Source organism: Anolis carolinensis, chromosome 5, assembly GCF_035594765.1.
Source record: "Anolis carolinensis isolate JA03-04 chromosome 5, rAnoCar3.1.pri, whole genome shotgun sequence".
In the NCBI taxonomy this organism is placed as follows: domain Eukaryota; kingdom Metazoa; phylum Chordata; class Lepidosauria; order Squamata; family Dactyloidae; genus Anolis; species Anolis carolinensis.
Window position 1 is genome coordinate 126,623,712 of NC_085845.1, and position 27,415 is coordinate 126,651,126.

General features: G+C 39.8%; 2 protein-coding genes across 2 annotated transcripts in view; one reads left to right on the forward strand and one right to left on the reverse strand.

Moving 5' to 3' along the window:
- Positions 1 to 18,310, reverse strand: part of cerk (ceramide kinase) — a 52,793-nt gene extending 34,483 nt beyond the window's left edge. Inside the window, exon 1 of the mRNA XM_003221340.4 lies at positions 17,994 to 18,310. Within this exon, the coding sequence (XP_003221388.2) occupies positions 17,994 to 18,147 (154 nt within the window). The 5' untranslated portion in view covers positions 18,148 to 18,310. The remainder of the gene's footprint in view (positions 1 to 17,993) is intronic.
- A 3,255-nt stretch (positions 18,311 to 21,565) lies between these two features.
- The window catches only part of tbc1d22a (TBC1 domain family member 22A), a 195,610-nt gene continuing 189,760 nt past the window's right edge, over positions 21,566 to 27,415 (forward strand). The window contains exon 1 of the mRNA XM_062982239.1: positions 21,566 to 21,844. Within this exon, the coding sequence (XP_062838309.1) occupies positions 21,783 to 21,844 (62 nt within the window). The 5' untranslated portion in view covers positions 21,566 to 21,782. The remainder of the gene's footprint in view (positions 21,845 to 27,415) is intronic.

The following is a 27,415-nucleotide window of genomic DNA, read 5'->3' on the forward strand; positions in this document are numbered from 1 at the left end:
GCTACTCTTACAAAATGATTACCTTGTCTTGTGTTAAGACGGTTAATCTTTTTGGCTCAGTATTATCTACTTTAACTATGCAATGGCTTTTCAAGATAAGCAGATTTAGTCCAGTTTCTTTATTTAAGAAAGTATGCCTCCTTTGACTCCAAAGATGAAAAGTCTGTTTCTTTTTCTTTTTTTAAAGTCTCTCAGGCAGCCATATATGTCTACTCAGAAGTAAGTTCCATTGGTTTTAGCTTTCCACTAAGCTAATTCTATATTTCTAAAATGTACTTCTCACATTTTCTGTGATACATCTAAAACAATGTGGAAATGTGTATGTGAGCACATATATGCAATAAAACCTTAACAACTCTTGATAAAAAAACCAAGTCATAAATGAAAATTGCCATCTGTTATCTGTTCAAAATAACTTACATTGCTTAACTATATTGAACGAATTTGTTTAGTCTAATGGGATTTACTAAAAAGTATGTGGGCCCAAGAGGGATCAGAATAAACTGGTTGGAGAAGTTCTTTTTGCTGAAAAACAATTCCCAGAATTTTCCAGTGAGGATTCCCAGAATTCTTCAGTGAGTTGGGGCCATTGTGTGCTAATGTTCAAAATAATCACTTTTCCAAACTCTTACTCCATGTAAAAACTTGTAAAGGGAATAGAAAAATACATGGCAAATATACACTTTTAACATGAGAGGAAACAACTATTTTCACCAAGTTACCCAATACTGTTTATAACCTCTGGCTAAGGTTTGTCCTAAGGGTTTACTATGGCTGGTGAAGAGAAAAAATATCTGAAGATCCACAAATATATTCGCATGATATAATCTTTACATGGCCATGGTTGGAAACATTTTGTTTATTCACTGCAAGGGAAAAGTTTATTACTACCAAATTAATAGTAATGCCAAGAGAAAAATTATGCTGTAGGAAAAAATGAAAACCATTACTGGCAAGAATACTATTGTTGTATTAGAGGAGCTCATTTGGATATGGGTTTCATCAAAGAAGCGAGAAGATGTAAATAGTGGATATCTTTTGATAACACCTACTCTTTCTGCCTTTGCAAATCTTAAAATATGAATTTACTTATTATCAGCAGAATACAGTACAAAAAACATGCAGCATAGCAATCAAAGGCAGAACTTTTCAAGGAGAAAAAGAATTTAGCTACACTCCATTTATTTATTTCAAAATTGATGATGAAGTGAAAGCACACAGAGAACTCCTGTTTCACAAAACCCAGATCTCATTAGCATGGTGAACAACCAGTGTACTACGCCTGAGAAAAAAAACAACCCTGCTTGATCCATGAATGATTAATTTAAAGACTCTACGGTGCATTACTTCTCAAGAATGAAAAAAGGCCCTTTGTTCCCACACATCCCATGTTAACAAAGTTTTGCATTAAAGAAAATAACTTGTAAAACGAGTGACAATCCAGAAGTCTATCCCGTAGGTGGCCATCAGGGACTCTTCTGTTCTTTTCCCACTGAGAACTCAAAATTAATTTGGGACAACACATTGCAAGATCCTGAAACCAGTATGGTCACAGCTCATGCTGGATGAGTTTTTATGGAAGTTGTAGTCCAAAATGTACTCCCTCCTTTCCAGTTCTGCTTAACTCTTCCTCTCCAACATCAGTACTACCCTGTTTCCCTGAAAATAAGACATCCCCAGAAAATAAGACCTAGTAGAGGTTTTGCTGAATTGCTAAATATAAGGCCTCCCCTGAAAGTAAGACCTAGCAAAGTTTTTGTTTGGAAGCATGCAGGATCGGTAAATGTACATGCCATAGATTGTTGTACATGGAAATAAAGGTAATAACAAGAAATAATAATAATATAATAATAATTTTATTCTTGTATCCCACTTTCATCTCCCAGAAGGGACTCAGGGCAGCTTACACAGGGACAAACATAAATTTACATATGAACAGAAATTTAAAACAGTAATTTAAAAACAGTATAGCAATAAAATATAATATAGAAATTCTTGAAAGGATTCACAGTTTGGTTATGCTGTTTTGTGATGACAACTACTGTACAGTAGATAATACATTTTCATTTTTTTAAAAATTCAACCATAAATTTGAATTCTTCTTTGTGGAAAAATAAGATAAGACATCCCCTGAAAATAAGACCTAGCACATCTTTGGGAGCAAAAATTAATATAAGACACTGTCTTATTTTCGGGGAAACAGGGTATTAGTTGTGACACATTACAACCTCTCTAGAGGTTTCAAATTTCTCCATAGGGCACATATCACATGAAGCAGCTTCCTGCATCACCACAAAAGCACCTAAAGCAGCTTCTGCAAGGAAAGAAAACAGAAACTGTAGACGCCGACCTCTTTTCTTCTTAGGCAATACGATTTCCTTTCTAGTTGCTTAACGACAGTGATAAGAACAGCAACTTTGGTTGTATTCCAGTTGTTTTCTATAAGACTTGTCAAAAATTAAACTGATTTTGTTAGTGATCTTGTTTTTTATTGTTTTCAATATAAAAGACACTTGGGAATAGTTACCATTTCTGGCTTATGAGTAGCATTAGGTAAAGGTAACGTTTTCCCCCTGACATTAAGTCTAGTCATATCTGACTCTTGGGGTTGGTGCTCATCTCCATTTCTAAGCCGAAGAGCCGGCGTTGTCCGTTGATGCCTTCAAAGTCATGTGGCTGGCATGACTGCATGGAGTGCCATTACTTTCCTGCTGGAGCGGTAACTATTGATCTACTCACACCTGAATGTTTTCAAACTGCTAGGCTGGCAGAAGCAGGAGCTAACCGTGGGTGCTTACCCTGCTCCCTGGATTCGAACCTCTGACCTTTTGGTCAGCAAGTTCACAACTCAGCGGTTTAGCTCGCTGTGCCACCGGGGGCTCCATGAGTAGTACTAATATATCCAGAATTAGATAAGGGGTTGTTGCTGTTGTCTGAGAAATTCTCTCTTGGTGTCACCACCTACTAATGTTGCTAGAACTAGGTAAGATCCTCAAGTGCAAAGATAGATCAATAGATGCCAAAATCAGAATCTTCTATGCCACATGTTTCAAACTCAAGGCCCATTGGCCAAATCCAACCCACCATGTCATTTTCTGTGGCCCTCCAGATGCCAGACTACAACTCTTGTATTCCTTATGATTAGACATCATGACTAGAGCTGATGGCAGTTGTGATACAGTAACAACTGGAAGGGTGTTGCTTTTTCTGCTTAGTCATGATAGTGGGGTTCGAATTTAGATACAAGGCTTGTAGATGTGATGTCTGACTTCAAAATGTGTGTTAACCTTTCCCTAATACAAGTGCTGTTCGGCTGCAATTCCCATTCCCAGTCTGCATGGCAGATAATCAAAAGTGATGGGAGCTATCATTCAATAACATCTGGGCACCAAATTGGGTAAAAACTAAAGAGCACCAACCACTATGTAAAAAATATAGTTGGTCCTCTATATCCACAGATTTTTCATCCATGGATTCAATGGCCCTTTGAAAGCAACCATAAGATTGATGCAGCCCTCGATAAAATGAGTTTGATACCTTACTCAATGCCATAACAGGTACAATTTTATACAGTACAACCTCCTTGTCCAGCAATTTGATATCCACAGTCTCACTTATCAACAATTCAAATTATTTTCCCTCTCTCCAATGTCCTTCTATGATTTGCTTTCGATCCAGGTATAGTCCAGATCAATGGTTTACTATTTTCCATGGTTTCACATATCTACATATCACGTATCCATTGACATCTCCGGCCCATCCTCTGCTCAGAGATCAGCCAGCATGCCAATGCTTTAAATCAAAAAACAGCTTCCTAAGAACCACAGAGATACTCACAGGAACACCTCAGGAAGCGAGAGTCCAAATGCGGAAGGCTAAAACCCGGAACCTCAATCCATGGCTGATCCCAAGATGAGACGTTACCCCCTGGGCACACAGAAGACTGGGCGACTTGGAAGGCACTGAACAGACTGTGCTCTGGCACCACAAGATGCAGAGCCAATCTTAGGAAATGGGGCTACAAAGTGGAGTCCACAACATGCGAGTGCGGAGGAGAGCAAATCACAGACCACTTACTACAATGCAACCTGAGCCCTGCCACATGCACAGTGGAGGACCTTCTCACAGTGATACCAGAGGCACTCCAAGTGGTCAGTTTCTGGTCAAAGGATATCTAGTATAATGCCAAGTTTTTAACTTTGTTTGTCTGTTTAAATACATTATGATTGTATCCTCAATTTGTTTCTAACACGATAAATAAATAAATAAATACATGTATCTACGTTTGTGTGTGATGCTGGGGGAGAGTGCTACAGATACAATGAATTGCTAAAAACAAACAAATGGGTCATAAGGTAAGTGAAACAGAACTGTTTCTAAAAGCCAAGGTAACTATGCTGAGGCTTTTGTACTTTGGACCTATCATGAGATGATGTGACTGGCTAAAAATGATAAATCTCAGTGGAAGGCTGCAGTGAAAGTGGAAGATTGCATTATAGGGGGATTGAGTCAGTCAAGGAAGCCACATCCCTGAGTTTGCAAGACGTGTTGTGAGGGAGTCACTGACTGGGGTTTTTGGAAGTCTCTCATTCATAGTATCGTTATAAGTCATACTTGACAGAAAATAGCAATGCAAGCTCCTTTTTCCTTTTGTCTTGTATCATTTTATATTGAGAGCATTGCGCTTAATGATTAACATATAAGCTAAGGTTAAAAAGTAATACTTTGGTAATTAATGACAAACATTTTCATGAGTAAGACATATAGAAGTTTGACATGTAGAAGTTAGAAGTTTGAAGCAGGAAGAATGCTAAAATTATTATATGGCAAGGCATAAAAACAAAGAGAGGAAATTACTGAGTGTGACTAAAAACAATGAGCCTAAAAAATCCCTCAAAATGAAATAGTTTTTTTTTTAAAAAAAACAAAGACAAACTGTTTTCAAGCCACCTCTATCTGTGAGACCAGAGAAGAAAGATTGGGAAACTATGGCTTTCCAGATGTTATGGGATTACTTCTTCCTTCATTCCTGATCCCTGGTCATGAAGGCTAGGAAAGCAGGGGTCTAGCTTTTCCTCAATTCTGCTATAAAGCAAACTGTATTCAAATAACCCGAATTCATAATAATCAAATTAGCTCCAGCCATTCTCGGCATCAAAGGTCTCTACAGTGAACCTATGCCATAGAGACAAGAGTAAAGCTGAGCATTGAGCAGGTGGGAAACAATGGCACTTTAATTACAACGTGGGGGGTCCTAATTATTATTAGCACAAAACAATAATTTCACATCTAGCCCTTTAGGAATAAACTGACTAAGTTTTTTCCCTCCTCTTATTTCTCCTACCATGGTTGCAAAGAGAGGTCTCAAAATCTCAGCTTTCAACTAGAGAAACTACCTGGTTAGTCATCATATCCTAACTGGGTCAAACATTGCTTAGCAGGAACTATGAATATTAAAACAAGTCAAGGTAACATTGTAAGTTCTGATCCTATCTCTTTTTTCAATAAACTGTAAACTTAATTGAATAGTTTCTAGTCCAATATGTAACAGGAATCTATGGTCAATTTGGGAAAGGAAGTGTTTGAATGCAAACTCTGTATCAAACATCCTTTTAGGCCTGAAAGCAATAAACCTCTGTTCCTTTTGCCTTCAAACCTGGATTACATGATGATCTGGTCTGCAAGGTAGCAGGGTACACCAGACTCTCAGCCTGCTCTTTGGTGGGTAGCTGAATTTCGGTTTCAGAAGTGGGGATTTCTAATCTCCTCTTTGAAACTTGCTGAAGTGGAGGGGAAGTGAAATGTCTTGCCTAGTTTGTGGAGTGCTAACATTAGCATTAACATCCAAACTTAGCCAATGTCTCACAATGTGGCTATCTAACTTTGATAGGTTTCCCTGCCTGGAAACACTTAACCTCATAGCAGTGACACAGAGGTTAACAGCAGCCGTGGTCGCTCACAACCGTCTTGACCTTTCATTTTGCTACCTGCCTAGATCTGCCTGTAACCAGAGACAAGGGCAAGGACTTTATTGCCTGAAGATTCCCTTAAGTATCTGTGCTTCTATGTCCTTCTCAGAGATCAAATAGAAGTGGAAGCTTTATGTTTGCTGATTCATCATATTTCATTCTGCGGATGGAAGAGTAGTTGCTTGAAATTCCTCTTGTATGAAATATTCCCTTTCATAAATAACCATTCACATGCCAGTTTTCTGAATAAGATTGTTCTTCAAACAAATTGGCAAGGAAACATTGTGTTTTCTTCCTTTCTCTGATGCCAAATATTACTGGGAAGCAAAAGAAGAAGCCAAGCTGGATACTCTCAGCCAGCATTTGCTATCCCACTACCTTCCCGTAATGGAAAAAGGAGCAAAGCCAAATTCCCAACTGAAGTAGCAGGGGCATGAGGTTTGTCTAGGTCTTTAGAAGGATTCCAATGACATCAATATTCTCTGATGTCCTCTGACTTCCCAGAAGGCTGGGGAGGGAGAAATCTAGCCCTCCCTGTGATATGCTACTCGATATGGTTGGAAACAACATACTATATTTTAAAAAAGGGTTTTGAGACTGATTTATTGACACAGCTACATTTTATCACTTCATCTGTTTAACTTGTACACAGAACTATCCTATGTAAAGCAGGATCAGACTCAGAGGAAGGAAGCATGAAAATTGCAGGAAGGAACACCAACAATTTAAGATATGCAAATGGCACCATACTCCTAAGAGAAAATAACAAAGACTTGGAACGATTACTGAAATAAGTCAAAGTACAAAGTACAATAGTAAGTGTAAGTTGAATATTAAGACAACGAAAATAATGACAATGAGAGATTTTGCATAACTTTAAAGTAGACAATAAAGACATTGAAATAGTTCAAGATTTGCCATATTTTCGCTCAGTTATTAATCCGAATGGAGACAGCAGTCATGAAATGAGAAGGAGATTAGCACTTGGAAGGGTAGCTATGAAAGAAATAGCTAGGATCCTGAAGTGTAAAGATGTATCACTAAAATTAGGATTGTCCATGCCATACATCGTATTTTTATGTATGGCTATAAAAGCTGAACAATGAAGAAAGCTTTTAGGAAGAAATCAACCCACTTGACATTTTTGAAAAGAGTCCTACGGATACTGTGTACTGCTGAAAAGACAAACAATAGATACCAAAGCTGTCGTGGCATAGTGGTTTGAGTACTGGACAAGAATCTTGGAAATCAGAGTTAAAATTCCCATGGAAAATCAGGACGTGACATTGGGCAAGTCACTCTCTGAGTTTCAGAGGAATGCAAAGGCAAACTACCTCTGAAAAGATCTTACAAAGAAAACTCCATAGTAGGCTCGTCTTAGGGTGATCATAAATGGAAAATGACTTGAAGGTACCAAACAACAAGAAGAGCAAATCAAGTCTGAACTCTTGCTAGAAGTCAAGATGACTAAAATGGGACTGTAATACTTTGAATATATAAGAAATATCATGATTCACTGGAAAAGACAGCAATGCTTGCTAAGAACGCAGTAAAAAAGAGGAAGACTGCTTTACAGGTGGATAGACTCCTACAAGGAAACCATGACACTGAGTCAAAAGGACCTGAGTAAGAGCTGTTGAGAGTCTCATTTGGATGTCTCATTTATAGGGTTGCCATACATCAAAGGCAACTTGAAGATAGTTTACAACAATAACAAAAACATTTCAAGGAAAAATATTATTCTTCCTCACCTACTCCCCATTCTACCTCATGTAATCATGGAATTTCAACAACCAAGTTGTAGCCCAGTTTATTGTGGGACAAATTACAATCTTCCAAGATGGACCGATAACACAGCTCAACCCCCCCCCCCCTACCATTTTTTCTTGGTGTCTTGATTTTTAGGCCTATTCCATGGGGCACTGATTCAGAAAATTGCATTGGACAGACTGCATCAGCTCTGGTTTCTCAGATAAAGTTATAATGATTTTCTGTGCATGAGCAGATAATGACTGATACATGGCATTTTTTCTGTATCTCAAAAACTAGAGCTGATAGGGGGCAACTGGTGACATCTTTGGATCAGCAGCTCAAAGGTACCCAGGTAACATTTGAGGCATCAAAATGTGTGTTGGCCAGTGAATACACTGAAAAACATTTGAAGTGAATTCAACATCTTTTGAGAAAAAAGCAAGCAATCAAAAAGTGGGGGGGTATCCCTTAATTACAATCAAGATTCATGCTGGCGCTCTATGCTAGCATAATGATCCAATTTATTGTGGTTGCAGTTTTGTCCAGGCTGTGAAGGTAGTAATGCAGATTCATCACTGGCGTCAAGAGAAGGCAAGTGTCTGCTTTGAGTAGTCTGTCTCTCCAATGGTTGGTGGTTACTAAGTGCATCCTCAAAGCTAAAGGTGCTCTGGAAAGGCTGGCTTGGAAAATACTATGTTCTGTGGATTCTGTATTTTATGAAGATAATTTCTTTAGTTTTAGCTTGACTTTGTTTGCTATTCCAAAACCTCATGTTTGCTTCAAATATGGTCATGCTGGCTTTGGGAGTTTTGGCTCAAGAAGTAACTTTTCTAACTTCTGAGTAAAACTGTGTTATTAATGTCTTTATAGCTGACATAATGGTGAGAAGTATATTTTCTTAGTATAGAGGTGGTTAGTTTGTAATTCAGCTGTTCTACATACTAGGTAGCTTTGAAGGTGGAGAAGCTGTGCCAGGAAAAAAATGCGTAGATCAAATGGGATAGTATTGCAACTAGTATTATGTTTCCTAATTGCACGTACCAAACACAAAATATATTTCATTCCTAACCACATTAGTAACCTTTCTGCTCAGACAGTGATAATTCTACTGACATTTACATGACACCAAATATCCCAAATGCACCAGATCCTTTCTTGGAAGCAAAGCAAAGTCAGCACTCGGATGGGCAGCCACTAACAAATAACAGGTATGGTAGAATATACTTCAGAGGAAGGAATGGGCAACCCCACCTCTGAATAATCAATGTCTAAGAAAACCTTATGAAATTCATGTGGGTCAATATAAGATGAGAGGCAACTTGAAGGCACATACAGATACAAGGTTGAATTAATTCTGTGTAAATGTGAAAAGGACTATGACGTAAAAGCAGCATTTCTTTGATTGTGGGGGATCTGTAATTTTCCCCTCCAAAATGCTTCTTGGCTACATCTAATCCTTTATTTCCTGAAAATTCTCACTAACTGGCAGTAGTTCACATACCAGCACTTTGAGTAGCATTACTGTAAAACGTTATTACATCATTTTCTATCAGAAATGAATCCACACCCCACTCTCTTATATAAGTAACTATTTCCTTACACACACATCTTCTTCAAGTAAACTATAACCCCAGTCTTGGAAATACAGGCAGTCCCCAAGTTGCAAACAAGATAGGCTCTGTAGCTTTGCTCTTGAGTTGAATTTGTTTGTAATTTGGAACAGGTACATTTTTAAAGTGTACTGTGCCTCCAGCCAAAAATATATTTATTTTACCTTGGATAGCATAGCGAAGGGTTAACACCCCTGTGCTGTAAAGCCAAACAAGAGCCTCTTTCAAAAATACCATATTATTGTGGTATGGACTAGTCCATAAAGTCTATGGACAATAACACATTGTTAATTCTGTGGAACCCATCTTTAAAGGTAGGAAAACTATAAGAAATCTTCAAATTAGTTTATTCATGGCTCTAAACAAGTTTGTCCAGAAACTAGTCCAGTGTTTTCAATGGAATTTAGATCAAGGTAAATATGTTTGGCTTTGCAGCTTTGAGGCGAACCAGTTCTGCCCCTCAAGTCAATCTACTAAACTATACATACAGTAGACTTTACAGTGCTCTCATATATATGGTGCTTTCCTTTGGAAAAACTACAAATTCTAGTAGATTTAGTGGGCCCTTAGTATCTGCTGGGGTTTGGTTTCAGGAACAAGATGGTAAAAACATAATCTAAGGAAGCTCAAATTCCATAATATAAAGTGGCATAATAAAATGAAGTTCTTACATAAAATGACAAAATCAAAATTTGTTTTTTGTATTTTTGAAAATAACATTTTCAAACCATGGATGGGGAAATCTGTGGATATAAAGGGCTGATTGAATCACCTAGAAAAAAGCTAATTTATTATAAAAGTTCTGTCTCCAACATCAATAGTGATATCAGAAATGAGAAGAAATATCAGTATATCAGATATGAACGCTATAAAAAGATTAAACGATTTGTTTTTGTTCAATTCTAGAAATTCCCCTAAACCGATATCTCCAATAGTTGGAAAGTAGGCCCGAATTTATTGTTCTTTAAAATTATGCAGTAATTTTAGAGTGGTTTATAATAGCTGCAATACTAAAATGACAGCAAAACATTAGCATGTCTATTATTTGATAGTAAAAAGGAAGAAGTAGGAGGAAAAAAGGAATATAGGATCACTTTTAAGACTGTTTTTTATTTTTGTATTAGAATAGAATAAAATCTGTGTGTGGATATAAACCCACTTTTTCAGATGTAATACGAATTTCTATTATCATGGAATTGAAATTTTATTAAAGGTTGCATATCTCTTATCTGGAAATCTGAAATGCTCTAATATTACCCACATTATTGTCTGAGATAGTGATAACATTGCTTTTTGCTGGCTCAATGTAAACAAAAAATGTTTTAAAAAAATATTGTGTATAAGATGTATTAGCTCTCCTAATCCGCTGTGTGATTGAAATTACCTCACCACCAAGACTATGGACTGAAGCGCCATGTTATCGCCTCTTTTAATGGCCATGAAGCTGTGTTATTGATCTACTGTGATTGTTATGTATTTTATATTGTGTATTTTATACTATTGTGATTGTTATGTATTTTATATTGTTGTATTTTATATTGCCGTATTTTATACTGTTGTATTTTATTGTATGTTGTTGGGCTTGGCCCCATGTGAGCCGCCCCGAGTCCCTTTGGGGAGAAGGGGCGGGATATAAAAATAAACAACTTCCTCCTCCTCCTCCTCCTCCTCCTCCTCCGCCGCTGCCGCCGCCGCTGCCTCCTCCTCCTCCTCCTCTTCTTCTTCTTTGATCCCATCTTCCAAGATATCTCAGTATGTATGTGTAAATATTCCAAAATTAATTTTTTAAAAATCCCAAACTGAAAACGCTTCTGGTCCCAAGCATTTCAGATAAGGGATATTCAACCCATACCTATCTTTTATTATTCTTTATAATCATGGGAGAACTACCCACAGTGTGAGCTGAGATGTAGAGTGTTTCCAAATAGACGCTTCCTAGCTCTACCAGTCAAAAGACTCTCAGCAAATGTTTAGTGGCAAGAAAGAATTTGGGGACATAGGTAAATGTTATACATTGAAGATGACCCTGTTCCCCATTAGTCCATGTCTAATACATGGCACCCTTCTGGAAGGGTGGGATCTGTAGTTTTCATCTGATATTAATTCTGAAGGAAGACAATAGGTAAAGAGTGCAGTCTAACTTGAGGTTATAGTCTCTCCAAAGGACATTCAAAATGACAACTCACTTCATCCAATTTAGATCAGTGGTGGTGAATGGCTGGTTCTCTAAATAAATTGGACTACAACTCCCTATAATTTGCCAAGGTAAAGGACAGATGAGGTTGTAATCCAAAGTATTGGATGGGGGATAGTTTCTCCATTCCCAAGTCCGGTACATTTCAAGTCAAGTCTACTGCTGGATAAAATAAATCAGTGATAAAGTTGAGGTATAGTCTGCATAATAGCAGTCCTGATAGCTCAGAGCAGGAGTTCTTTGCAGTTGTTTTTGCTGGGTCTACATCATAGTCACAAATCAATGGACAGAAAATCCATCTCTCTGCTTATCAAAAGTGTACTTAAGTGCATCTATGCTGTAGAACTAATGCTGACTGACATCATTTTAACTGACATGGCTCAATGCTATGGAATCATGGGAGCTGTAGTTTTCTGCCCAGAAGTGCTGGTGCCTCACCACACAACTAATTTCAGTATTCCTACGTATAGAGCCAAGGCAGTTAAAGTAGTGACAAACTGCATTAATTTACAACGTAGATGACTGTATCTGGTAAAACCTGATTCACAAACATAATCCTACACACTAGCAATCATAGATACAGTCACCAGAAAGAAGGACTTAAAGACCTGGCTATTCAAACAGGCCTTTGAAAATATTAGTAATATCTTCTTAATGTGGATGAGGTCTTTGTTTTATGGATATACTCGGGTATTTTGGCTTTTATAGTTGGAACCACTGTGCTTTAAATGTGTTTTTAATTAATGTTTTTACAGTTTATTGTTTAATTTGTTTATTTTGCTTTATTTTGTTTTCTTCCTTTACTAACTTGTCATGTATTTTGTATACATTGTTTATTGTATTTACTTATATTGTGAGCTATCCAGAGTCCTTTCAGGGAGATGGGCGGGATAGAAGTCTGCTTTTGTACAAGTCCATGCCTAACCCTCTCTCATCTGATCATGTTCATATTCGTATTCCCGGTGTTGGTGGCTGAGTTTGATTTGATATAGTTCTAATGCTGTTTGTATATTTTGTTGTTTTTAATGGTGTTTTAAATGGATTGTTATATATTATTATGTTTTTAACTGTGTTTTTAGTTAGTGAATTCTGTTGTATGTTCTGGGCCTAGTCCCACTCGTAAGCCGCCCCGAGTCCCTTCGGGGAGATGGCTGGCAGGGTATAAAAATAAAGTTATTATTTTATTATGACACAGCAAACAAGATAGATATGCTGGATTTCGTTTCACAAAATCACAAGTCGAACACTTCCCAAGTGTCTAGGACTGTGTGATGTATTTTCGGATGATGCGTGCAGATCCCAGCAGGGTGGCCTTTTGCAGTTGGCAGATTGCAATTTTGTCAATGTCTATTGTTTCCAAATGCCGGCTGAGATCTTTTCGCATGGCACCCAGTGTGCCGATCACCACCGGGACCACCTGCACTGGTTTCTGCCAGAGTCTTTGAAGTTCAATCATGAGGTCTTGATAGCGGCTGAGTTTTTCCTGTTGTTTTTCGTCAATGCGACTGTCACCTGGGATGGCAACATCAATGATCCAAACATTTTTCCTTTTCATAACTGTGATGTCTGGTGTGTTGTGTTCCCGAACTTTGTCAGTCTGGATTCAGAAGTCCCACATTATTATTATTATTATTATTACAGTATTAATAATAATAGTAATAATTGCTGGAGCTGGAAGTAAATACTTGATTTAAATCTGCTTGTCCAGGGATTATCTATGAAATTAATATAGATACAAATTTATGCTGCATGAAGAGACAATCAAAAACAATAGGCAAAAAAAGTAGGATTTTCCTTATGTTCAGTATCTTTTAGTGACAGTCTGCATGGCCATTTCTGAAACATATGTTGACCTTTTGTAAAAGAAGAAATATGATTCACTGCTGAAGATTCACTTAATCATAAAACTATTATTAGCGGTTGTCCAAACATGCTACCTGTAGTAATAATTACAAAAATCTAATGTGTAGTTACATGCCTCTTTCTTTCTTTTTTCTTTTAAAACTATTAACACTTTGCAGGGGGAGGAGAACTAAAAATGTGGTTTTCCTAATGGGCTTTGGAGCTGATAAGCCTGTAAAAGAGCTTTCAGGATGGTAGCAACTGATCTTATAGAACTCAAGTCAAGTTTCCTTGGTGTCAAAACCAGCAAAGGATATTTCACTGTATACCAGATAAACAAAGTTAAATAGACCGTAATATTGACAAAACACGATGGAGAAGGAAATAAAGGTGGTTTGCACCCACGCACAGGGCTCTGCTAAAGAAAGACATAGAAGAAAACAAAATGATGCTCCTCATTAAACAAAAATCTAGTTTGGCCTTAGAAAAGCAGTGGGGATTGTTCGTTAGGCCAGCAGACAAGAGACCTTTGTATTAGTTGAGCATTTAAACAACTTTTTATACAGATACAGAGAGAGGCATACTGACAATACTTCTGAGATGGCTCTGTATCAGCTAACAGGGAGTTACTTTATAAGAGGGAGAGATCTTAATTTGTCTGTTCATCTAGAGCAGGGGTCCTCAAACTTTTAAAGCAGAGGGCCGGTCCACAATCCTTCAGACTGTGGAAGGGCCAAATTATCATTTGGAAGAGAAAAAAACCCAACAAATTCCTATGCACACTGCACATGTCTTATTTGTAGTGCAAAACAACAACAACAATGAAAGAACAATACAATATTTAAAAATGAAAACAATTGTAACCAACATAAACCTATCAGGATTTCATTGGGAAGTTTGGGCTTGCTTCTGGCCAATGAGATAATCAAGTTAATTAGGATTGTTGTTGTTGTTGTGTGCCTTCAAGTCATTTCAGATTTGGGTGAGCCTAAGTCTAAAATTATTTCTTTATTCATTTACTACATTTATTTATTACATTTATATCCCGCCCTTCTCACCCCGAAGGGGACTCAGAGCAGCTGTATGTACATACAATATATTATATTATTAGCATAGTAAAATATTAGCATTATATATGCTCCAGAAGCAACTCCGGTTGCTCCTGACACGAAAAAAAAGCATTATATATTACTATATTGAACTATACCACTATACTGTAATATTATATGTAATACTAGCTATGCCCGGCCACGCGTTGCTGTGGCGAAGTATGGTGGCATGGAAAATAAAATATTGAGGAATTGGTGGTAGTTGAATCCCTTCTTATTATCCAACATATTCACTTATCCAACCTTCTGCCTGCCTGTTTATATTATCCTTAGAACTGGATTATATGAGGCCCCTTGTACACAACTGGATAAAATGCACACTGAAGTGGATTATATGGCAGTGTGGAGTCAAGATAATGCAGTTCAAAGCAGATAATATAAGATTATAAATGGGTTATATAGCTGTGTGGAAGGGCCTTGAGTCTACACTGCCATATAATCCAGTTCAAATCAGATAATCTGTATTTTACAGGCAGTGTGGAAGAGGCCTAAGTGAGGCCTAACTCTGCCTGTCCCCTGGGCTGAGTAGGTTGCTAGGAGACCAAGTGGGCGGAGCTTAGCCTTCTAACTGGCAGCAATTGGATAAAAACAATTATTCCTCTCTCTCTAATTAGGACTTTATTTTTCTTTTCTTTTTGTGGTATCAACCTAGAGCCGTGAATGATGGGTTGTGTTGACAAATTTCGAGGTTGGGGGGCCTGTAGTTTTGTTGTTTTGTCCGCTGCCCTGATGCCATTACTCTTTTATATATATAGATATATCATATCATTAATATTATTATATGGTATTATTAGTATTATATTGTATAACATTATAATATTATTATCAATATTATATGTATATACAATATATTATATTATTTAAAATGATATAAAATATTATATTATAAAACTGAGGGCGGGGGCCAGGTAAATGACCTTGGAGGGCCGCATCCGGCCCCCGGGCCTTAGTTTGGGGACCCCTGATCTAGAGCTTTCTAAACGTTTCATGTTGGTGACACACTTCTTAGACATGCATCATTTCGTGATACAGTAACTCTGTTTTGCTAGCAAACCAGCAATTAAACCACTCCCTTATAAGAGATATGCATTACTTAAACTGTAATAATGAAAATGTCTGGGGACATAGCTCATGAAAATGTTTCAATTATATATATTTGTGTTGGATAAACAGGCCTGCAGAATCTTGGATAAGAGAAAATGTTGGATAATAGGAAGGTATTAAGGAAAAGCCTATTAAATGTCAAATCGTGTTATGATTTTACAAATTAAGCACCAAAACATCATGCTTTACAACAAATGGACAGAAAAAACCGTTCAATACACAGTAACGTTATGTAGTAATTACTGTATTTACGAATTTAGCACCAAAATATCGTAAAGCATTGAAAACATTGACTACAAAAAACACTGATTACTAAAAGGCAAACTGCGTTGGATAATCCAGAATGTTGGATAAGCGTGACTAGTAGAGTCTCACTTATCCAACATAAACGGGCCGGCAGAACGTTGGATAAGCGAATATGTTGGATAATAAGGAGGGATTAAGGAAAAGCCTATTAAATATCAAATTAGGTTATGATTTTACAAATTAAGCACCAAAACATCATGTTTTACAACAAATGGACAGAAAAAACAGTTCAATACACAGTAACGTTAGGGAGTAATTACTGTATTTACAAATTTAGCAGCAAAATATCGCAAAGCATTGAAAACATTGACTACAAAAAACACTGACTACTAAAAGGCAAACTGTGTTGGATAATCCAGAATGTTGGATAAGCAAGACTCTACTGTACAGTAGAGTCTCACTTATCCCACATAAACAGGCCGGCAGAACGTTGGATAAGCGAATATGTTGGATAATAAGGAGGGATTAAGGAAAAGCTTATTAAATGTCAAATTAGGTTATGATTTTACAAATTAAGCACCAAAACATCATGTTATACAACAAATTTGACAGAAAAAGCAGTTCAATACACAGTAATGTTATGGAGTAATTACTGTATTTACGAATTTAGCACCAAAATATCGTAAAGCATTGAAAACTGACTACAAAAAACACTGACTACTAAAAGGCAAACTGCGTTGGATAATCCAGAATGTTGGATAAGCAAGACTCTACTGTACAGTAGAGTCTCACTTATCCCACATAAACAGGCCGGCAGAACGTTGGATAAGCGAATATGTTGGATAATAAGGAGGGATTAAGGAAAAGCCTATTAAATGTCAAATTAGGTTATGATTTTACAAATTAAACACCAAAACATCATGTTATACAACAAATTTGACAGAAAAAGTAGTTCAATACGCAGTAATGCTATGTAGTAATTACGGTATTTACGAATTTAGCACCAAAATATCACAATGTATTGAAACACACTGACTACAAAAATGTGTTGGATAATCCAGAACATTGGATAAGCGAGTGTTGGATAAGTGAGACTCTACTGTATATATGAATTTAGCACCAAAATATCATGATGTATTGAAAACATTGACTACAAAAATGCGTTGGATAATCCAGAACGTTGAATAACTGTAGTTTGTGGCAGCCACAAAAAAACAGTTTCTGGAGTGCAGCAACTTTCAAAAGAAGTACCGAGCAATTAAATAGGAAATATCACGATGTATTGAAAACACTGACTACAATAATGTGTTGGATAATCCAGAACGTTGTATTGAAAACATTGACTACAAAAATGTGTTGGATAATCCAGAACGTTGAATAACTGTAGTTTGTGGCAGCCACAAAAAAACAGTTTCTGGAGTGCAACAGCTTTCAAAGGAAGTACCAAGCAATTAAATAGGAAATAACACTTTCAAACCAGACACAGAACGTTTTGTTCAAATTTTGTTATTACAGTAGAGTCTCACTAATCCAAGCTAAACGGGCCGGCAGAAGCTTGGATAAGCGAATATCTTGGATTATAAGGACTGATCAAGGAAAACATCAAATTAAACAATTAAACATCAAATTAGGTTATGATTTTACAAATTAAGCACCAAAACTTCATGTTACGTATACAACAAATTTGACAGAAAAAGTAGTTCAATACGCAGTAATGTTATGTTGTAATTACTGTATTTACGAATTTTGCACCAAAATATCACGATATATTGGAAACATTGACTACAAAAATGCCTTGGATTATCCAGAGGCTTGGATAAGCAAGGCTTGGATTAGTGAGACTCTACTGTATGTAGATCAGGCATGGGCAAACTTGGGCCCTCACTGCAGGTGATTTGGACTTCAACTCCCACCAGCTTAAGCGGCTGAGGGGGAAAAGGAAGGGGCCTGAGGCGGTTAGGAATGGTGGGAGTTGAAGTCCAAAACACCTACAGGGAGGGCCCAGGTTTGCCCATGCCTGATGAAGATGCAAGACTATGATGCCTGGCAAATTGGGGAAGGAAAGGCACTCTGCACATGCCCAGAGGCACGATTTGTAGGCGACCGCCTTAGGCAGACAAAGCCCACGGGCAGACAAAGCCAGGCCCCCGTCTGTCGCCTCTCTCACCTCTGCTGGCGGCTCCTCGCGGGCAGGGCTCCGGGTCCCTCCAGGACAAGACGCTCCGTTCCCGGTCTAAGGCGACCTCCCAGAGGTGCTTCCCCAGGACCAGCCGGGAGGAGAGGCGCTCCCGCCGGCCAGCCGGGGGGGAGCCCTCGCTCATGGCTGCCGCGCTCTCTTCAGCGGCCCCGTGGTTGCTCGGCTCGGGGCGGCATGGTCGGGGCCGGGCGGGCGGGCGGGCAGGCCCCGGGAGCCGGAGCGGGTGGCCGCCGAGCCCGTCCGGCAGCTGATGGGGATGACTCCGAATCGGTTATCCTTCAGAATTTGCAGCTCCGCGCCCAGGGCGCATGCGCGGGGCAGGGCTCCCCGCGCATGCGCCCTGGGAGCGGGGCTGCCAATTTAGGGTGCCTTCGTGTCCCTTGGCTGGCATCTTGGCACAGCCATATAACCCAGAATATCAAGGCAGATCATTCACAATATCTGCTTTGAACTGGGTCATCTGAGGCCCCTTCCACACAGCTGAATAAAATCCCACAATATCTCCTTTGAACTGGAATATATGGCAGGGTAGACTCAAATAAGGGAGTTCAAAGCAGATACAGTAGAGTCTCACTTATCCAACATAAACGGGCCGGCAGAACGTTGGATAAGTGAATATGTTGGATAATAAGGAGAGATTAAGGAAAAGCCTATTAAACATCAAATTAGGTTATGATTTTACAAATTAAGCACCAAAACATCATGTTATACAACAAATTTGACAGAATAATAATAATAATAATAATAATAATAACTTTATTTTTATACCCCGCCCCATCTCCCCGAAGGGACTAGCGGGGGCTTACATGGGGCCTGGCCCGATAAAACAAACAAATAACAGTAACAGAGCAATAAAACAATTATCCTAGTAAAAACATCAACATAAACAATCATTAAAATCAACAAGCAGGATACAGTGTTAAAAACAGGAGACTAATTCGTAGATCCCAGGCAAAGTGCAGAGTGTTCCGAAATGGGGAAAGGAAATTTCACAGTTGAATGGACAACAAAGTGCGGTATAAAATGGCAAGACAACAACAATGGGGCTATTATGGAATGGGCAGATAGATCAATCCAGCAACAATTAAACGTCGAAGGCCTTTTGGAAGAGCCAGGTTTTTAAGCTCTTCCAGAAGGAGAGGAGGGTAGGGGCCTGCCTGATCTCTCTAGGTAGAGAGTTCCAAAGCCGGGGGGCCATGACGGAGAAGGCCCTCTCTCTCGTCCCCACCAACTATGACTGTGAGGGTGGTGGGAGCGAGAGAAGGGCCTCCCCCGACGAGCGAAGAGAATGTGTGGGTTCATAGAGGGAGATGCGGTCTCTAATATGCAGTAATTCTATGTAGTAATTACTGTATTTACGAATTTAGCACCAAAATATCATGTTTTGAAAACATTGACTACAAAAATGTGTTGGATAATCCAGAACGTTGGATAAGTGAGACTCTACTGTATTGTGGGATTTTCTGCCCTGATATTTTGGATTATATGGCTGTGTGGAAGGGCCCTGAGCCCACACTGCCATATCATCCAGTTCAATGGGGATTTTATACAGCTGTGTGGAAGGGGACATGGATTTCAAAGGGACAAAGGTTAGGAAGCCAGCTGAGACCAATCACTCTGACCAAGAGGTCATGAGTTCGAGGCCAGCTCGGAGCCTGCGTTTGTCTTTGTCCTTGTTCTATGTCAAGGCATTGAATGTTTGCCTTATATGTGTAACGTGATCCGCCCTGAGTTCCCTTCGGGGTGAGAAGGGCGGAATATAAATACTTTAAATAAATAAATAAACATTTCTACTCCGCCTTTCTCACCCGAGGGGACTCAAGGCGGCTTACAATGATAGGCAAGAATTCAGTGCCTGACACAATACATTAAAACAACAGTTCATATGAAAATAATAGCATAACGTAATAAAACACATAATACAAAAGTCCCACTGCTCCCTTTTCTCCAGGAGGAGGAACCCATACTTGGGAGGGAGACACAACAAAAGCACCCGTCACAAGCAGGCTCTTCATTGAGAAATCACCTGCTGCCATAGCTTCTCTCCAAAGCACCCTTCTGCTAAAGCGCTGAGCTGCTGAATTTGCAGACCGAAAGGTCCCAGGTTCAAATCCCGGGAGCAGAGTGAGCGGCCGCTGTTAGTTCCAGCTTCTGCCAGCCTAGCAGTTTCGAAAACATGCAAATGTGAGTCGATCAATAGGTAACGCTCTGGCGGGAAGGTAATGGCGTTCCATGCAGTCATGCTGGCCACATGACCTTGGAGGTGTCTACGAACAATGCCGGCTCTTTGGCTTAGAAATGGAGATGAGCACCAACCCCCAGAGTCGGACACGACTGGACTTAACGTCAGGGGAAACCTTTACCTTTACATCAAGGCAGAAAATCCCACAATATCTGCATTGAACTGGGTTATCTGACTCCACACTGCCATATATTCCAGTTCAAAGTAGATAATGTGGGGCCCTTTCCACATAGCTGAATAAAATCCCACGTTGCCTGCTCTGAACTGAAATCTATGACAGTGTGGACTCAGATAACCCAGTGCCTTTCGACATAGCCATATAACCCAGAATATCAAGGAAGAAAATCCCACAATATCTGTTTTGAACTGACGCCCCTTCCACACAGTTGAATAAAATCCCACATTTTCTGCTTTGGACTGGAATATATGGCAGCAATGTGGACTCAGGGCCCTTCTTCACAGCCATATAACCCCGAATATCAAGGCAGAAATTCCCACAATATCTGCTTTAAACAGGGTTATCTGAGTCCACACTACTATATATTGCAGTTCAAAGCAGAAAACATGGGATTTTATTCAGCTGTGTGGAAGGGGCCATAGTAAAGGCAAAGGTTTCCCCTGACGTTAAGTCCACTCGTGTCCGACTCTGGGGGTTGGTGCTCATCTCCATTTCTAAGCCGAAGAGCCGGCGTTGTCCGTAGACACCTCCAAGGTCATGTGGCCGGCATGACTGCATGGAACGCTGTTACCTTCCCGCCTGAGCGGTACCTATTGATCTACTCACATTGGCATGTTTTCGAACTGCTAGGTTGGCAGAAGCTGGAGCTAACAGCGGTTGCTCACTCCGCTCCACAGATTTGAACCTGGGACCTTTCAGTCTGCAAGTTCAGCAGCTCAGCGCTTTAACACACTGAGCCACTGGTAGCCTTTTCGCAATTTGGGGGGAATGTAGATAGTTGAATCCGTGGATACGGAGGGCCGACTGTTTCTTGGACCGTCAGAAAGCAAAGGCGTCACTATCAGCACCCATGTCGACGATATCAACTTTGTTTATGACAGCGATTCCTTAACTTTCTGCCTTTTGGACTTCATCTCCCAGAATTCCTAACTATTGGCCTCTCCTGCCGGGCCTTCTGGGAGTTGAAGTCCAAAACTTCCCAGGTGACACAATCACGATGAAGCCTACTTCACCCTTAACTCGGCAGGGACTCACCGATCCTGATTGGGCCCCTTGTGGAACACCTTCTGCAGTGTTCCCGTTTCCGATTGGCTACAAGTCGCAGCCGAGTTCAGGCAGCCAATGAGGAGAGGGAGTGTTCAGGAGGTGCCAAGATGGCAGCGCGCTGCGCTCCGAGAGAGTGAAAGCAAGCCGAGGGGGGAGTAAATCCCTTCAAGTTCGGCCTCAGAGGAGAAGGAGGGGCGGCCGTTCTGCCTGAGGCGTCGGCCTAGTCGTCCTCTACGCCCCGGACAGTGGCAGCTCCGCTTTGGGGAAGGAAGAGCGATGAAGTGATGGGAAGATGGCGAGCGAGAGCGGGAGGAAGCAGTTCTGGAAGCGAAATGCCTCACGGGTACCGGGCAGGTAAGTGAAGAGAGAGGAAAGAAGCCCCTGGTAAATCACACTGTCTCAGCCACAGAGGAGGCGATGACAGACCTTTCCTGGAAAAATCTTGCTAAGGAACCCTGTGGCAGCGTCGCCGTGCGCCAGAAATACCTCGAAGGCAGGCACAACAGTAACAAGGAGGGTGTTTCTGTGTGTGACACTGGCTTCCGTTAAGGCTGGAGTTCCCTTGTGGAGTTGTTTTTATCTAAACTCCATTCAATGTTGTGGAACTGTGTGTGTTTCCGGGCTGTATGGCCATGTTCCAGAAGCATTCTCTCCTGACGTTTCGCCCACATCAATGGCAGCTATCCTCAGAGATTGTTGAGATTTGTAGAAACTAGGCAAGTAAGGGTTATATATCTGTGGAAGATCTAGGGTGGGAGAAATAACTCTTGTTTGTTGCAGACAAGTGTGAGTTTTTCAGTTAATCACCTTGATTAGCATTGAATGGCCTTTCAGCTTCAAAGCCTGTCTGCTTCCTGTCTGAGGGAATCCTTTGTTGGGAGGAGTTAGTTGGCCCTGATTGTTTTCTGTCTGGAATTCTCCTGTTTTCAGAGTGTCATTTTTTATTTACTGTCCTGATTTTCGTTTTTCAATATTGGTAGCCAGATTTTGTTCATTTTCGTGGTTTCCTCGCTGTTAAAATTGTCCACATGTGTTGTCGAAGGCTTTCATGGCTGGGATCACAGGGTTGTTGTATGTTTTCCAGGCTGTATGGCCATGTTCCAGAAGTATTCTCTCTTGACGTTTCTCTGACATCTATGGTAGGCATCCTCAGAGGTTGTGAGGTATGGAGAAACTAAGCAAGGAAGGTTTATATATATCAGTTGTCAGTTGGAGGCCAGTGTGAATGTTGTAATTAATCACCTAAATTAGCATTGAATAGCTTCATCAACTGGCTTCTTCCTGCCTGGGGGCATCCTTTGTTCAGAGTCGTTACATGAATCAACCAGGGGCAGCTAACGACTCTGAACAAAGGATGCCCCCAGGCAGGAAGAAGCCAGGAGATGAAGCTATTCAATGCTAATTAAGGTGGTTAACTACAACATTCACACTGGCCTCCAATTGACAAGAGTTCTTCTCTCACCCTGGACTTTCCACATATATAAATCTTCCTTGCTTAGTTTCTCCATACCTCACGACCTCTGAGGATGCCTGCGATAGATGTGGGCAAAAAGACAGGAGAGGATACTTCTGGAACATGGCCATACAGCCCGGAAAACATACACCAACCCATTGTCCACATGTTTATGGATTTCATTGGCTTTTGTGTGTAGTCTGACATAGAGGTTGTTAGAGTCGTTCGGCATTTCTGTGTTCTCAAATACAGTGTTTGTGTGTCCAGGTTGGTTCATCAAGTACTTTGTTTTGGCTTACTTTAACAACCACTTTAACAGCCAAGCCTTGAAGTTGGAAGGCTTTTCAGTGCTAATCAAGGCGATTAATTACAACATTTACACTTGTCTCCACCAGACAAGAATTCTTTCTCCCATCTTGAACCTCCCACAGATATATAAATAGTCCTTGCCCAGTTTCCAATGTACCTCACAACCTCTGAGGGTGACTGCCATAGATGTGGGTGAAACATCAGGAGAAAGTGCGTCTGGAACATGGCCATACAGCCTGCAAAACTCATAGCAACCTGCTTCTTAATTTTTTACTCATGTGATTTTATATATACAGGTAGAGCACTTCTTATCTTGAATCCCAGAATCAAAATTCTATACATAGGTTGCTAACATCATGACACCTTTGCTTTCTGATGGTTCAGTGTACAAAATAATTGAAAATATTTTGTAAAATTATCAATGAATTTCATCTTTAGATTTAGGTTCCATCTCCAAGATTTTTTTATTATAAACATATATACAAATGCAGGCATTCCAAAAGCTAAAATACCTCTGATCTCACACATCTCAGATAATGATATCACCGGTACAGAGTTCAATAAAGGACAGTTTTTGCTGATTGTGTTTCTTTTCTAGCCACTATTACTATTTGTGGGGGCCACGGTGGTGCAGCGGGTTAAACCACTAAGCTGCACAACTTGCTGACTAGAAGGTTGGCAATTCATATCCATGGGACAGGGTGAGCTCTCATTGTTATCCCCAGCTTCTGCCAGCCTAGCAGTTCAAAAACATGCAAATGTGAGTAGATCAAGGTACCACTTTGGCAGGAAGGTAATGGTGCTCCATGCAATCATGCCAGCCGTATGACCTAGGAGGCGTCTACAGACAACTCCGACTCTTCGGCTTAGAAATGGAGATGAGCACCACTCCCCCGGAGTTGAACTCAGCTAGACTTAATGTCCAGGGAAAACCTTTACCTTTACTCATGATTGTTACTGAGATTAATTTTGTTAATAAGATTTTTATAATAAAAAGACAGGTTGTGCTGTTGAAGGCTTTCATGGCCAGACTCACTGGGTTGCTGTGAGTTTTTCAGGCTGTATAGCCATGTTCCAGTAGTATTTTCTCCTGATGTTTCACCTGCATCTGTGGCTGGCATCTTCAGACACCTGAAGATGCCGGCCACAGATGCAGGTGAGACATCAGAAGAGAATGCTACTGGAACATGGCCATATAGCCTGAAAAACTCACAGCAACCCAAAATACAGGTCGTTAATGATGGACCCAATTTCATAGCAGTATATTTCACCATGGCAGCTGTTATAGTACACAAAAAGTTACAAAGAGTTTAATGAGTTATCAAATTTTACTAGCCAAATCTTAAAATTAACTTTGCAAATATAGGTTATCTCACTGGACCTTTTGTTGTGGGGTTTCCATCTCGCGAATGATTCAGGCTAGGGGCAGTTTGTGTGCTGGAAGAGGCATCTCGTGGTAACCATTTGAAATCCCCCTTTTTCAAGATGTAAGAGTTTCATTCATGGGCAATTTGTGGTTGCTGAAAGATAGTATTTTCAAGTCAAGTCCATCTTTTTGAAACAACCTGTAATGATCTGCTCCATGTGACAAACACGATGGCTGTGTAGCTGTTGTTAGCTAAACATTCAATTCCTGTTCTTATTTACTTCCACCTTCCACTTGAAGCCACCAAATTGCTCACACCTCTTTACCAGTTGGGCAAAGTTCTTTTTTGTTTTTTCCAAGGGATGGAGTTGTCTGTTTTTAATAAGCCTGATTAGAGGAGGGTTTTTATTTCTTATATGTGTCATATTTGCTTCATGATTGATTATTCACATATTTAGTTGCTCTACAAGGTGCTGAAGAATTCCTTGTCCAGTCCATTGGTATCCAAACAAAATGTTGGCAATGTGTGTTTCCATGAAACATGTTGAAAACACTGCAATTCTAGAGTGATGCTAAAAACTAGTTCCATCATATCTTGCTAAATCAGAAGGCAGGTCTAGTGTATTCTTTCAGTGTTTGTGTGTACCTTGATAGTCTAATTTTACAGTATTGTATTTCCCAGCTTGTTGTTCATATTTCTTTGTAAAACCTCTTTGTGTGGCCATAGCACCTTATTGGGGAAATGCAATAATTTCTGTTTATTACAGAACATAGAGCAGGTTTATTATAGACTGTATGTCTTATAAATACATGGCATGTGTTTATAGGACCCTGCTCTATAATGTCTTTTAAATCAGTGCTTTTCAGGCAATGTGATGATGAGCTGTTTTATTTCCTGATGCAGAAATGCAGTCTAGAACACCTGATATTCCTTGGCACTCCTCCCTCCAAGTGCTAACTAAGCCTGACTTGGTTATCATTCAAATTTAAATGGGATCTGGTGCCTTCAGACACTGGTAAAAACATTCTGCCCATTGGCTACAAGTGTTTCTTTCCTGGTCCATGTTCCAGAGCCAGTCCTGAAGTCATGAACTTCACTCCAAACACTATTTTTATTGTTATGTGCCTTCAAGTCACTTCCAACTTATGCCGAACTGAAGGCAAACTTGTCACGTGCTTTGGTAAGATTATACTTTATGGTTCGCCTACTGGCGTTTCACTTGTAAAAACAGGGATAGACGCTAAGGCTGTAATTTCATACCTACTTACCTACCTGGGTGTGGGCTCCATTCAGAACAGTACACTTGCTTCTGTCTAAACATATATGTATAGGATTGTTTTGCAAGTCCATGTCAATGATTAAATCCCAAATTCATTCCCCATACCAACTATTACACACTTGTACACCTATTTAATATAATTTAAAAATACAGTACAACATGGACTGTATTAGGAGTTGGAAGCAAAATGAGGTATGCATACCCCTTTGAGCGATATATGTTGCTCTGACCCTCAGTAGTTGCGTACTCTCATATAAATAAACATTTTATCTCTGTTTAATGAAATTCAGATTTCAGTATATACAATAGTATTGAAATACTGTAAGTATACAATTTAGATTTGAAGCCTTGTAAGTTTTTCCATGGTATCAAATTCATGTTTGGGCAAACGGTGTTGCATAATAATTATGTCAGCCTGTTATTTATCATAGTGATTCATGTGTTCTTGAAATTCTGCCCAAATGCATAAGAAAAGGTAATTATTTTTACTAAAGGCTCATTGCAACAAAATCTCTGAAAGAGCAATTTTCGTTTCACCTTTTGCAGGACATATTTTGGTAGGATTTTTTGGCATCTCAATTTCAACACATTCTTGCTGGTTTTTGTGGCAATCTTTCAAACATAGTTGGGAAATGCGTAATCCTCCAGTTTTTCTCTAAGTTGACTATATTGATGAGGATTGATGGACGTTACTGCCACAGGGTGTCCATCCCCACCTTCAAATGTGATTCTTAACACAAATATTGACACACTAGCTGTACCCGACCACATGTTGCTGTGGCCCAGTCTGGTTCAATGGGAAAGAAAGGATAGAGAAAGAGCAGGTTTTAGGTATATGTGATTTCACAATGCTTGTGGGTAGGCAATATTTGTGGTGGTTCCATTGTCTGTGCAGATATGGAGATTGTGTGCTTTGACAACTCTGGAACATGGAACATATTACTGTCCATGTGATAAGCAATCCGTTTCCTGATGTAAACCGCAAAATTCTAAAGATTGCTGCTGAGTGTAAACATAGATAGGTGGATGGATATAGATCTCTATCTTTCTCTGCCTTCCTCTTGGGAAAAATTACAGGGGGCATGGTTTCCTCATTGGCCATGCTCCATGTTATTTTCGTGCTTGGAGAGGCTATAGGCCCCTCCCAGGGAGCAACACCAGTGCCTCTTCCTCCCTATTATTGAAAATCTGGCTACCAGTATTTAAAAAAAACTCTAAAATCAGGACAGTAAATAAAGAACACCACTCAGAAAACAGAGGAATTCCAGACATGAAACAATCAGGGCCAGCTAACACCTACCAACAAAAGATTCCCCCAGGCAGGAAGAAGCCAGGCTTTGGAGCTGCAAGGCTATTCCGTGATAATCAAACTGGCCAATTGCAACATTCACACTTGCCTCAAGCAGAAAAGAGTTCTTTCTCTCATCCCTGGACCTTCTACAGATATATAAAGAGAAGCCTCCCACAGGATAGCAAAACATCCAGGCGTCCCCTGGGACTTCCTTGCAGACTGCCAA